Here is a 14,984-nt window from a genome sequence, read left to right on the forward strand (position 1 = left end):
CGGCGCTGCGGTGATGTGATGACCCCCAGGAGCCGCCCACGGCGTAAATGGCTCCGTCGATGGCGCCGGCGCCCAGCCGGTTGCGGGGCACGTTGAGCGGTGCCCGCTGGCTCCACTGGTTGGTCATTGGGTTGTAACAGTCCAGCGCCGCCGAGTCCACGTTCTCGCCCGCGCCCTGAGAGTTATTCCTGCCGCCGATGGTGTAGAACAGCCCGAGCACCACACAGCAGGCAGCCCCACTGCGGGGTCCCGGCATATCCGCTAACCTCAGCCAGCGGCCGCTCCGGGGGCTGAACGCTTCCATGTTGGGGAGCGAGCGCTGCAGGTAACCCCCGGCCACATACACCAGCTGGTTCCCCCTCTGCCTGACCGGGGGCAGCGGCTTCCGCAGGTACATCTCCTGGAAGATCTTGGAGAGGATATCCCGGCACGGATTGACCTTGTCCAGGATTGGGCATTCCTGCAGCTGGTGCTTGAGGAAGCGGAGGGGCAGCGCGTAGATCTGCAGGGCGTTCAGGAGGGCGTGGAAGTACTGGGTGCGACCCTCCAGGTCCCACCGCACCCACTCTCTGCACGCCTTATACACATCAGACTCGCACAGCACGTTCAGACCATCCTGACTGATGAGGTCCAGGAGTTGACAGTGAGTCAGGTTGAAGAACTCCTCTTCCTTGATCACCTGGTGGGAAACATGCCAAAGTCAGGGACAGCAGCTCAGGAGAGGGAGGCCGGCAGCGGGGAAACAGCAAAGGCTAGGGTCACAGTGAAAATGGGGCAGTGACTAAAATAACCCAAACAGAAAAGATAGAGTGAGTGAAAAACAGAGAGAGAGTTTGAGTGAGAGCTGGAGAGTGTGTGTGAAAGAGAGAGACAGGCAGACAGATGGGAAGAGAGTGAAAGCAGGGGGGCAGAGAGAGAGAGAACATTTTACTGTATATTGTGCACTGTGTATGGACTTTCAAAAGACATCATAGACTTGTTAGAAACATCGAAGGCCATAGGGTCATTGGTTGCATGAACACAATCTGATACAGGACAGAAAGCAGAGTGGCTGTTTTTCAGATGAGAGGGAGCTAGCTGATGGTGTGCGGGGAGGGAGGGAGGGGTCAGATTTTGATGATGTTTATTATTGATCTGCCCTTTGTATACAAGGCATTGAGAATGACATTGAAACTGGATTTACTGAGGAAATAAACTGGTGAAATGGACAGTTATGTGGCTGATGCAGTTTAACACATCAAAGTGTCTGGACTGAAATTCAATCTCACACCATCAGACAGCATGACTCCCAGTTAGCTGTGGAAAGTATGTATAAGGTGGATTCCCCTGCGGTTAGAGTAATTGAGTCATAGAGATAGACAACACAGAAACAGACCATTCAGTCCAACTTGTCCATGCTGACCAGATTTCCTAAATTAGAGTCAAAATGTGTGGCACTGGAAAAGCACAGCATTTCAGGCAACATCTGAGAAGCAAGAGAGTTGACAGTTTGGACAAAAGCCCTTCATCAGCAATGTCCTGATATCCTAAACTAACATAGTCCCATTTGCCAGCACTTGGCCCATATTCCTCTGAACCCTTATAAAAAGGTTAGATTCCTTACAGTATGGACACAGACCCTTTGGCCCTACAAGTCCACACTGAGTCTCCTGAAGAGTAGCCAACCCAGACCCATTCCCCATCACCTTATATTTACCCCTGACTAATGCACCTAACATTATGGGCAATTTAGCATGGCCAATTCACCTGAACTGCACATCTTTGGACTGTGGGAAGAAACCCATGCATACAGGGAGGAGTGGGGGGAGTGTGCTAAATCCACACCCAAGGTAGGAATTGAACCCGAGTCCCTAGCACTGTGAGGCAGCAATGCTAACCACTGAGCCACCGTGCCATTCCTATTTACATACTCAGCCAGGTGCCTTTTAAATGCTGTAATTGTACCAGCCTCCACCACTTCCTCTGGCAGCTCATTCCATACCCGTACCACCCTCTAAGTGAACACATTACCCCTTAGTTCCCTTTTAAATCTATCCCCTCTCACCTTAAACCCATGCCCTCTAGTTCTGGACTCCCCCACCCCAGGCAAATGACCTTGTCCATTTATCCTATCCATGTCCCTCATGATTTTATAAACCTCTATAAGATTACCCCTCAGCCTCCGATGCTCCGGGAAAACAGCCTCAACTTATTCAGCCTCTCCCTATAGCTCAAACCGTCCAACCCTGGCAACATCTTATAAATCTTTTCTGAACCCTTTCAAGTTTCACAACATCCTTCCTATAGGTGGGAGACCAGAATTGCATACAGTATTCCAAAAGTGGGCTAACCAATGTCCTGTACAGCGGCAACATGACCTCCCAATTGGTTTACCTCAGTGAAATGAATATTGATGTATTCCTTCCCTCTCTGGCGAAGCTCAGTGCAGCCAATCTGTTCAGCAAAATGGCAGATACCAATGGCATTGGCAGAGTCCAGGTTCTTGATGAGGAAATCACAGCAAGCGTTGATCACCCCCTCCACCTGGTACATGGTGCTGGCCAGCAGCAGCTGAACCACACACTGTTCACCCACTGACACCCGTGAGGTGTAGGCAAAGTCAATCAGCCTCTCCATCACCATGGGGTGGATGCCCTGGATCTTTATCTCAGAGGCCTGGCGCTCTCGCAGGTTGGTGGTGAACATGGCCTTGAAGACAGGGCTGGAGGCAGCAAGGACAATCCGATGTGCAACAAATGTCTGCTCCTTCCCACCGTGGGTCACTCGCACTGTCACATCACACAGCTGTCTGTCTTGCCTCAACTCCTGCATGATGCTTAAAGCCCGGGACGGGTGGCTTTCGACGGTATAATCCAGATATCCATGACCTTTCAGTGATGGGACAATGACTGGGGAATGGTTAACCCTCTTCTTCGAGCACAGCATTATTTTATTAGAGGGGTTCCTGCTCTCCCTGTCCTGAGGTTGGTTTTCAAGTGGCTGATGGGTTCCACTGCCAGGTGACTGGCTCAACTCACCATCCTGTTAGTGAACCACTCCGTCTCCTGTATCCTCATCTCCCTCTCAGCCTCAACTTCTGAAACTCATTGGTTTTCAGACATCCTTCTCTCAGTTTCCTGCAGTGAGTGAGTATCTCCCTGAGACTGAGCAGGAGGGTGAAAAATAGACAGTGCCTTCAGGATGATGAGACCAGTCCCTCAAGACTCAGTAGCTGCACCCTGACTAATAATTTAAGGCACAAAAACTCAGTTACAGTCTTTCACGCCAATCAATGCCAAAGCTACATAATAGTCTTATATTCTTTTGTTCCCTCTCCCAAAATTGGATAGTGGGTGGAACTGTCTAGCTGTTTAAAATGATGCCAGTGTTTAATGAGGATTGACAGTGAACTGTCCTGTTCCTGTTCGATCTTGGCTGAAAATTGGATGCTGACAGTCTCCAGGCAGGGGAAGGTCTCACCAACCGAGGTGTGTTCCCGCCAGAAGCTAATGACCAGCAAACTCTGCCACATGTGACACTGCAGATAGAGACAAGGACAACAGTATTAATGGCATCATAACATCTCACACACTAACACACGCATACAGGGACACTCTTGATACACACACAAATGTAGCATCACACTGCACTGAAATTCATACATGATTGTCAGTTAAGATCTTAAGCTGGGCTTTACAGTGTGGTGCTCTAGTATTTACCGGAAGCTACCTACAGTGAGACCCTTTTCTTTTTATACAAATAATAACATACTGAGCCTATTTCAACTCAAAATAAACAGTTCACTTCATTCTCTACTTAACTTATGAGTCAATGCCTTGACCAGAGTCCCAAAGCCTGGTTTAAATTTAAGCAAAACCTGATGATTAATTGTCAGTCATCATCTAACAGGTGCATTCTCCATGGCAATGTCTTTACCAATCAGAGTTCACTTGCCAACCAATCAGTATTCCCTTTTACAATGATATTCTTGTGAATTGGCCTGAGTACAAGATGTGTACTTTTTGAGCAAACCTCCAGTTCTGTATTTCCAAGAAACTTTAATGTCTGCTAGCGAGAACAGACAGGGACTCTATTTAAGGTCTCATCAGAAAGTTGGCACCTCCAGTACAACAACACCTTGCATCGACTTGGCATTCACTGAACCAAACTGATACCATGGCCATTAATATGGAGCAGCCTGTGATAGAGTCAGGGTTAGTGCAGCCTTTAGTTGGAGGCACAAACTGCTCTGAAACATAAAGTGATGTTCCTAATCTTCAGTCATCCTGATTAAAAAAAGTCTGCAAACCTGCTGTCAACATCAAAGAGCAATAAAGCAACAACACTTACAAACACACCTACACACATACATCATGGGTGCTGGGGAGGTAGTGTGGTGAAAAAAAGGAAGTTAAAAAAAAGAGAAAAAAAAAGCAACAACATTTGAATGGACACGTGCACATCTCACCCTGGAGATACCACAGTAAATATTTTCAACAGGAAGCCACAAGCCTCTCCCTCCCTATTCATCCTTTCGCATTGCTAAGGTCACATGTCCTTACAATAAAATGAAATAACTGCATTTTTGATTAGTCATTGCCTGTCAGCGACAATTGTTTGCACACGAGTTAACTCTTTCAACTCCACATTGGAGTGTGAGCAAACCTTGACATAAAAAATTGAGGCTATTCAAGGCAGGGCCATCCTCGCCAGATCAGTTCAGGCCAGTAGCAAAAGAAACAATAAGTTTGCAGCTGTCACTGGGAACAGCTCCCACACACACACTGACTCTCACTGGGGTCTGGGGTCTCTCTCTCTCTCTCACACACACACACACTGACTCTCACTGGGGTCTGGGGTCTCTCTCACACACACACACTGACTCTCACTGGGGTCTGGGGTCTCTCTCACACACACAGAGTCTCACTGGGGTCTCTTTCTCTCTCTCTCACACACACACTGACTCTCACTGGGGTCTGGGGTCTCTCTCTCACACACACACATACCCACAGACTCTCACTGGGGTCTCTTTCGCTCTCTCTCTCACACACACACACACTGACTCTCACTGGGGGCTGGGGTCTCTCAGACACACACATACACACACACTGAATCTTACTGGGGTCTCTCTCTCTCTCACACACACACTCTCACTGGGGTCTGGGGTCACACACACACAGACTATCACTGGGGGACAGGTCTCTCATTCCAGATATTTGTGCATATAGAACAAAGAACAAAGAAAGTTTACAATTCAGGAACAGGCCATCCAAGCCTAAGCTGATCCAAATCCATTGTCTAAACCTATCGCCCAACTCCTAAGCATCTGTACCCCTCTGCTCCCCACCTCTACATGCATCTGTCCAGACGCACCTTAAATGAATCTACCGTGCCTGCCTCTACCACCTCTGCTGGCAACGTGTTCCAGAGACCCACCATCCTCTGTGTGAAGTACTTGCCGTGTGTATCCCCCTTAAATTTTTCACCTCTCACCTTGAACGCGTGACCTCTCGTTATTTAATCCCTCACCCTGGGAAATAGCTTATCTCTATCGACCCTGTTTATACCCTTCATGATTTTGTAGATCTCAATCAGGTTTCCCCCTCAATCTACTTTTTTCAAATGAAAACAATCCTAACCTACTCAACATCTCTTCATAGCTAGCACCCTCCATACCAGGCAACATCCTCGTAAACCTTCTCTGCACCCTCTCCAAAGCGTCCACATCCTTTTGGTAATGTGCCGACCAGAACTGTACACAATATTCTAAATGCGGCCAAACCAATGTCTTGTACAATTTTAACATGACCTGCCAACTCTTATACTCAATACCCCGTCCGATGAAGGCAAGCATACCATATGCCGTCTTGACCACTCTATCCACCTGTGCAGCAACCTTCAGGGTACGATAGACCTGAACTCTCAGATTTCTCTGCTCCTTAACTTTTTGCAAGGCTCTTCCGCTTACAGTACAGTTTGCTCGAGAATTAGACTTCCCAAAATGCATCACCTCACATTTACCTGGATTGAACTCCATCTGACACCTCTCCACCCAAATCTCCATAGAGTCATAGAGATGTCCAGCACAGAAACAGACCCATCAGTCCAACTCGTCCATGACGACCAGATATCCCAACCCAATCTAGTCCCACCTGCTAGAACCTGGCCCATATCCCTCCAAACCCTTCCCATTCATATACCCATCCAAATGCTTCTTAAATGTTGCAATTGTACTAGCCTCCACCACATCCTCTGGCAGCTCATTCCATACACGTACCATCTTCTGTGTGAAAAAGCTGCCCCTTAGGTCCCTTTTATATCTTTCCACTCTCACCCTAAACCTATGCCCTCTAGTTCTGGACTCCCCACCCCAGGGAAAAGACTTTGTCTATTTATCCTATCCATGTCCCTCATGATTTTATAAACCTCTATAAGGTCACCCCTCAGCCTCTGAAGCTCCGGGGAAAACAAACCCAGACTATTCAACCTCTCCCTATAGCTCAAATCCTCCAACCCTGGCAACATTCTTATAGATCTTTTCTGAACACTTTCAAGTTTCACAACATCTTTCCGATAGGAAAGAGACCAAAATTGCAAGCAATATTCCAACAGTGGCCTAACCAAGGCCCTGTACAGCCGCAACATGACCTCCCAACTCCTGTACTCAATACTCTGACCAATAAAGGAAAGCATACCAAATGCCTTCTTCACTATCCTATCTACTTGTGACTCCACTTTCAAGGAGCTATGAACCTGCACTCCAAGATGTCTTTGTTCAGCAACACTCCCTAGAACTTTACCATTAAGTGTATATAAGTCCTGCTAAAATTTGCTTTCCTAAAATGCAGCACCTCGCATTTATGTAAATTAAACTCCAGCTGCCACTTCACAACCCATTAGCCCATCTCATCAAGATCCCATTGTAATCTGAGGTAACCCTCTTCGCTGTCCACATCACCTCCAGTTTTGGTGTCATCAGCAAACTTACTAACTGTACCTCTTATGCTCGCATCTAAATCATTTATATAGTGATGAAAAGTAGTGGACCCAGCACCGATCCTTGTGGCACTCCACTGGTCATAGGCCTTCAGTCTGAAAAACAACCCTCCACCATCACCCTCTGTCTTTTACTTTTCAGCTAGTTCTGTATCCAAATGGTGAGTTCTCCATGTATTCTATGAGATCTAACCTTGCTCACCAGTGTCCCATGGGGAACATTGTGGAACACTTTACTGAAGTCCATATAGATCACATCTACCACTCTGCCCTCATCAATCCTCCTTGTTACTTCTTCAAAAAATTCAATCAAGTTTCTGAGAAACGATTTCATATGCATAAAGCCATGCTGACTATCCCTAATCAGGCCTTGCCTTTCCAAATACATGTACATCTTGTCCCTCAGGATTCCCTCCAACAACTTGCCCATCACCAACGTCAGGCTCACTGGTCTATAGTTCCCTGGCTTGTCCTTACTGCCCTTCTTAAACAGTGGCACCACGTTAGCCAACCTCCAGTCTTCCGGCACCTCACCTGTGACTATCAATGATACAAATATCTCAGCAAGAGGCCCAGCAATCACTTCCTTAGCTTCCCAGAGTTCTGGGTACACCTGATCAGGTCCTGAGAATTTATCCACTTTTATGCATTTCAAGACATACAGCACTTCCTCCTCTGTAATATGGACATTTTTCAAGATGTCACCATCCATTTCCCTACAGTCTATATCTTCCATGTCCTTTTCCACACTAAATATTGATACAAAATACTCGTTTAGTATCTGCCCCATTTCCTGCAGTTCCACAAAAAGGCCACCTTGCTGATCTTTGAGGGGGCGTATCCTCTCCCTAGTTACCCTTTTGTCCTTAATGTATTTGTAAAAAGCCTTTGGATTCTCCTTAACTCTATTTGCCAAAACTATCTCATGTTCCCTTTTTGCCCTCCTGAATTCTCTCTTAAGTATAGTCATACTGCCTTTATACTGTAAGGATTCACTTGATCTATCCTGTCTATACCTGACATATGTTTCCTTCTTTTTCTTAACTGAACCCTCAATTTCTTTAGTCATCCAGCATTCCCTATACCTACCAACCTTTCCTTTCATCGTAACAGAAATATACTTTCTTTGGACTCTCGTTATCAATCTATCTATATTCTCCTGTATTCTCTGACAGTCCCTTATGCTTTCTACTACTCCACCAATCTTCGTGTCATCTGCAAACTTGCTGATCATACCAACAGTGTCCTCTTCCAGATCATTTATGTATATTACAAATAACAGCAGCCCCAGAACTGATCCCTGTGGATCATCACTGGTCACCTTTCTCCATTTCGAGAACTCCCTTCAACTACTACTCTCTGTCTCCTGTTACTCAACCAGCTCTTTATCCATCGAGCTAGAACACCCTGCACACCATGTGACTTCACTTTCTCTATTAGTTTACCATGGGAAACCTTATCAAATGCCTTATTAATGTCCATGTATATGACATCTACAGCCCTTCCTTCATCTATCAACTTGGACACTTCCTCAAAAAACTCTATTAAGTTGGTAAGGCACAATCTACCCTAAAGGAGAAAGTGAGGTCTGCAGACGCTGGAGATCAAAGCTGAAACTTTATTGCTGGAACAGCACAGCAGGTCAGGCAGCATCTAGGGAACAGAAGAATCGACGTTTCGGGCACATGCCCTTCTTCAGGAATGAGCAGAGAGTGTTCAGCAGGAGAAGATAAAAGGTAGGGAGGAGGGACTTGGAGGAGGGGCGTTGGAAATGTGATAGGTGGAAAGAGGTCAAGGTGAGGGTGATAGGTCGGAGTAGGGTGGAGGTGGAGAGGTCAAGAAGAAGACTGCAGGTCAGGAAGGCGGTGCCGGGCTGGAGGGATTCGGCTGAGACAAGGTGGGGGGAGGGGGGATGAAGAAACTGGTGAAGTCCAAGTTCATCCCCTGTGGTTGGAGGGTTCCCAGTCGGAAGATAAGACGCTCCTCCTCCGACCGTCGCATTGTTGTGGTTTGGCGGTGGATGAGTCCAATGACCTGCATATCCTCGGTGGAGTGGGAGGGGGAGTTGAAATGCTGTGCTACAGGGTGATTGGGTTGGTTCGTCCGGGTGGCCCAGAGGTGCTCTCTGAATCGCTCCGCAAGTAGGCGGCCTGTCTACCCTAAACAAAACCATGTTGCCTATCACTGATAAGCCCATTCTTTTCAAAATATAAATAGATTTTATCCCTCAGTACCTTCTTCAGCAATGTTTGCACCACTGACATCAGGCACACTGGTCTGGAATATCCCTACTACCCATCTTATACAGTGGGACAACTTGAGCAACCCTCCAGTCATCTGGCACCTGACCTGTGTTTAAGGATGATACATAGGTATCTGTCAGAGCCCCAGCTATTTCCTTTCTCGCCTCTCTCAGCAACCTGGGATAGATCCCATCCGGTCCTGGGAATTTGTCCACCTTAATATCCTTTAGCCTACCCAACACATCTTCCCTCCTTATGTCAATGTGACCCAGAGTAAACAAACTTCTATCTCTAATCTCAGCATTCATCACCTCCTGTTCATTAGTGAACACTGATGCAAAGTAATCAATGAGAATCTCACCGATTTTCTCAGGTTCGACAAACAACCTTCCTTCCTTATCCTTTAGTGGACCAACCCTTTCTCTCGTTACTCTCTTGCTTCTTATATAAGAATAAAAAGCCTTGGGATTCTCCCTAATTCTGCTCACTAATGCTACTTCATGACCCCTTTTAGCCGCTTGATTCCTCGTTTAAGACTTGTCCTACTCTTCCGATATTCCTCCAGGGCCCATCCTGTTCTTAGCTGCCTGGACCTTATGTACACTCACTTTTCTTCTTGGCCAGTCGCATGATTTCTCCTGCCATCCACAGTTCATGAATCTTGCCCTTCCTTTCCTTTGTTTTCAAAGGGACATGCCTATCCTGCACAATCTTTAATCTATCTTTGAAAGCCTCCCACATCTCAAATGTGGACTTTCCTTCAAATAGCTGTGTCCAATCCACAATTCCCAGCTCCTGCCTAATTTTGATATAATTGGCCTTGGCCCAGTTTAGTACTTGTCCCTTAGGACCACTCTCATCTTTATCTACGGGTATTCTAAACTTAAGAACTGTGGTCACTATTCTCAAAGAAATCCCCCACTGCAACTTTTATCGCCTGGCCTGGCTCATTCCCCAACACCAGGTCCAATATGGTCCCTTCCCTCATTGGACTATTGACATACAGCTCTAGAAAACTTTCCTGGATGCTCCTTACAAATCCTGCCCCATCCAGACCTCTGACACTAAGTGTGTCCCAGTCAATGTTGGGAAAATTAAAATCTCCCATCACCACTACCCTATTGCCTCAAGTTATTTCCATAATCTGTTTACCTCTTTGTTCTTCTACCTCACGCTCACTGTTGGGAGGCCTGTAATACAGCCCCAACAATGTAACTGCACCCTTCTTATTTCTCAGCTCCACCCATAATGCCTCACTACCCAAGCCCTCCATAGTGTCCTCCTTTAGCACAGCCGTGATATCGTCCCTGACCAGCAATGCAACTCCACCCCCCCCGCCCTCCCCACCTTTACTTCCCTCCCTGTCCTGTCTGAAGCGTCTATATCCAGGAACATTTAGTTGCCAATCATGCTGTTCCTTCAACCAAGTCTCTGTGATCGCAATAACGTCATACTCCCAGGCACCAATCCAAGCCCTAAGTTCATCTGCCTTACCCACTATACTCCTTGCTTTACAGTAGATGCACTTCAGGCCACCAGTTCTTTTGCACTCACCTGCTCCCTGCCTACTCTCCCCTTTATTAATGCTATCTTCATAATTCTTACAGTCTCCAGTCTCCAACTTACTGCCTACTTGTCTTCCCTTCTGGTTCCCAGGGCCCTGCCACATTCGTTTAAAACCTCCCCAACAGCAGTAGCATAATCTAGACTGAATCTTCAATGCACTGGGGAGCATGGGCAGAACTGAAAAGTTTCATCTTTCAGGGAAACAAGATCCCATCTGCTTTCTCAGGTAACTAAAGATATATTGGAAGAGCAGGGAAAGTTCACATCAGTCTCCTGGGGCCATGTGTCCCACAAACAGCAGCATTTAAGCTAATGATGTAGACATTATCACTTTGGGATTTTGTGTGCAAACTGACTTGCATTTTCTGCAGTATAACAGTGTTTGCACTTCAATAAATACCGCACTGGCTGTGAAGCATTTTGGTACACTATATAAATGTAAGCTTTTTATTTGGTACAGCAGAATAATGGCCAGCTAATAAATATTTGGAACCAGTTACTGAAAGAGTTTATTAAAGAAATGCACCTTTTAACTTCAACAGAAATAGCTGGAGAAATTCATTAAGTCTGACAGCCCCTGTGGAGACAGAAAACAGAGTTAACGTTTCGAGTCTAGTATCTCTGATGAAGGGTCAAACCGGGCCTGGAACGTTAACTCTGCTTCTCTCTCCATAGAAGCTGCCAGACCTGCCGAGTTTCTCCAGCTATTTTTTGTTTCAGATTTCCGGAATCCGCAGTTCTTTGCTTTAACTCTCTCTGGTTTTCATTTCAGATCTACCAATAAGATTTCTGCCCAGTGTTTTAAGGTCAACGTCATATTCCTGTCCCTTTTCTCATCAGATCTGCTGCAACTCGTCCACAACCGGACTCACCAAACCTTGTCGAGTTTTATGCTCCCTCCCCGCTGCAAATTAGTGAAATAATTGGAGAATATTGAGCCAATTGGAGAAGTCATTGTGGAGTCTGCTTTAACATTATGAAACTTCATTGAAAAGAATTCCTACAGTACAGCCCAACAAGTCCACATCAACCCTCCGAGCAGCATCCCACCCAGACTCCCACTTTATCGCTGTAACTCCGTATATCCCATGACTAATCCACCTAACCTATACATATTTTTGGACTTCCTGAATTTCCACGCAGACACAGGGAGAATATGCAAACTCTGCACAGAGAATCGCCCCGAGGCTGGAAGCGGATGTGGATCCCGAGAGCTGTGAGGTAGCTGTGCTAACCACTGAGCCACCTCAAATTCACAGGCACAATCTATACCGACACCACAGAACCCAAACTCCGAATATCCCAAATCATTTCACACTTCAAAAATGATTTCATTGGCTGTAGTCCCTGTTATAATTATGGGAATGCGGTGGCCTATGTGTGCACAACATGCTCCTACAGCAGCAAAGTGATATTGATCACAGAATTGATTTTAGTAACATCGGTTGAGAATCAGTCCTTTTTTTGGCCATTTTGCACTGGATAGCTCCGCTACGTGACATCTCCTTTGACCATGGCTTCAGTTTGACATCGTAATCAAAACCTGCAACTGCACTCTCTCCTTGCAACTGACAAAAAAAACCAGAATGTTGGGAGTTTGACCAAAGTTCAACGACTTGAAACATCATTGCCTTTCTTCTTTGAACAAACACTGTCTGAGATGAGTTTTCCAGCTTTGCTGTTTTGAATTACACATAGTTTTCACTCCTGTGTCTTTCCTCTGTATCATACCAACATCTCTTTCCCAACCCATTACAGTGATTAATTCTCTCACTCTCTCCCAAGTATTTATCAAGCGAAACCAGTGACGAGGACAGAGTTCCTTTAGCGTAATTTTAGCGTCAGTTCCTGGGACACAATGCTACATTAAGAGAGAGTGAGTAGAGGGGTGAGGGAGCAGTTAATGAGTCCAGGTGGTCAGGCAGTGGGATAAGACACTGGAACCAAGTCTTTATAACAAACTTTAGTTTTCAGGAATGCTCGTTTCAAATCGTGTATCCCAAGACCTCAACAACCAGTTTCAGTCTCCTATTGAAACTGATTTTAATATTAACGTGTTCATCCACCTCTGTGATCGGACTTTAACTCAGACCTTCAGGCCCAAGATTACCACTGTACACTACCACCGTACCCCAAGGCTCTACGTCTCCTCAATTCTATGACTGAGGTGAAGCTCCAGTTACTGTCCAGCACTTGAATGCAGTTACAGAGTGGGGGTGGGGATGGGGATGCGGAGTTGGGGGTAATTTTAGATCATGAGTGCAGGTGGTGGGGCATGTTTTAGGAACAGTTCATCCAACACCAGTTTCTGATCATCAGCGGCGAACTGACAGGGTCTGGCTCTAACCACAGTGGAGTGCGATGGTCCAGACTGTTCCCCAGCTTTTAAAATGTTTTAAAATTTCATTTTTCCCTCCAGTAACAACGTACATGGAGAAAAAGGAAAGAATTACAGAGCGAACTGACAATGTCGACACCGCTGTCGGCCAGTGAATTACTCTTTGAAACGTAATTCCTGCAGGAAATGTGGCAGCTAATTTGCGCGCAGCCCTGTGACAATGTCTGGCGCCACGAATTGTCAGCAATGTTAGCTGAAGGATGAACTCCAGTCCAGGACACTGTGGAGAACTCCTGGTTCTGAGATACTGCAATAGGACCTTTTCAATCCATAGGGCCCGAGTTTAACGAGCGGAGACTGGAGAGGTGCCGCTGGGTCGATACACAGTCCTGTGAGGAAACCTGTGCCACACTGTCTCTGGAGCCCAGGCTCAACTCAGGACTCACCGGGAATCTCCGGTCCTGCCCTGGTGTCATCGTGAGCACAGCTTTAACCCCCGGCCCCGGAGTTTAGGAGGCGGTTGGTAAAGTGCAACTGTCTCTGGGCTGCAGGGATGGGGAGGAAGGGGGAGAAATTATTGATTCCCCCCCCCCCCTTATTGCCCTACTCAAGGCAATTCATAATAAGATGGTAACCTTTCTCCCTCCCACCCATACCCCCCACCCCGCAGGATTCAACAAGGGGAGTGATTGCACTTCATTTCGGAGCCTCCAGCCCTTGTTCCCCAGGGAAACCCCGTGTCTCGATACCCGGGGGGGGGGTGCTGCAGTTTCTGAGGCACGGCCTTTCAGGTGAATCCGTAAATCGGTGGCTGCCTTTTGAGGAGGGGTTGGGGGGGGGGGGGGGTTCGGGGGTTATTCCCCAGGCCAGTCGATCAGAAGCCACCGAGTTTATCTTCCATGCAATGGGGGAATGGTTGTCACCGGTTCCCCATCCGGAACTGCCCTTGAACACACTGGTTGGCTCAGCCATCACCCACTGCAACGCAGTTGGTGGGATCTTGCCGTGCCCGTTGGATTTCCTGCCCTATATTGCCTTTCCTGGCGATGTGACAGGCGCCACAGAAATGAACAATCTCTACTTTTCCTAGAGAGTACAGGTACCTACTCTCTCTCTCTCCGGATCTAGCCCCAGGGCCGACCTCCTGTTTCACTCCTTAACTGAGTCTGAAGTTTATTCGACTGCAGTGGCCTCACAGCCGAGCCAGTAATGTGGTGCTTTCTCCGGACGGGGCGATCCCACAGGTCACACTCAGGAATAGGAGATCTGCATTAAATTATCAGGCAAAGTAACCCCGAACCTCGGGAGGGGGGGTGGGGGGGTCCTCAGGTGGCGACAGAAAGCCTCCTTTAAGCCGAGCTCCAGCTCAATAATCCAGGTGTAGCCTCAGTACAAAAAGAAACCAAATAACTTACCAGGTGCTGAGAAACTTGGCCTGTCTTTAAGCCCTTTGAAAAACAATCAGATTAGGAGAGAAGGCAGTTGTAAGAACTGCTTCATGAGATTTCCTCCCTTTTCCAGCTCCCTCACCAAGTGGCCCGAGTACCAGCAGCTGCTGCTCCTTTAAGACGCGCTCAGCGTGCAGCCTCACACAGTCGATCTGCCGGCGCAGGGCAGGTAGAGGGGCGTGACTTGCTTTTTTTTCAGTTCAAAAGGGAGTGTCTGGGAGCCGCGGGCCGGTTCCGGGAAGGTAACTGAACGTTCCGGCCCTTTCCCAGACATCAGCATGACTTTGCAGTTTGTTAGTGATTGACATTGCGAGGGTATGAGAGACAGGGAACTGGTGAGACTGGCGGAACCAGAATATGTCCTCGGTCTCAGTGTACACAGCACTGCCCCCTTCCCCATGCTGGGGGCCAACA

The 14,984-nt window shown here is 47.2% G+C and overlaps 1 protein-coding gene across 2 annotated transcripts in view; it reads right to left on the reverse strand.

The window, feature by feature from the left end:
* Positions 1–14,700, reverse strand: part of keap1a (kelch-like ECH-associated protein 1a) — a 26,333-nt gene extending 11,633 nt beyond the window's left edge. The window contains exons 1-3 of one of the 2 annotated variants that reach the window (XM_043721532.1): positions 14,538–14,700; positions 2,374–3,517; positions 267–679 (exon numbers count right to left, since the gene is read on the reverse strand). In XM_043721532.1, coding sequence (XP_043577467.1) covers positions 267–679; positions 2,374–2,925 — 965 coding nt within the window. In that variant the 5' untranslated portion in view covers positions 2,926–3,517; positions 14,538–14,700. Of the gene's footprint in view, positions 680–2,373; positions 3,518–14,537 lie in introns of both variants that reach the window. The other variant, XM_043721531.1, reaches the window with a different exon arrangement.
* Positions 14,701–14,984: the final 284 nt, after the last annotated feature.

This window comes from Chiloscyllium plagiosum, chromosome 31, assembly GCF_004010195.1.
Source record: "Chiloscyllium plagiosum isolate BGI_BamShark_2017 chromosome 31, ASM401019v2, whole genome shotgun sequence".
Taxonomy (NCBI): Eukaryota; Metazoa; Chordata; class Chondrichthyes; order Orectolobiformes; family Hemiscylliidae; genus Chiloscyllium; species Chiloscyllium plagiosum.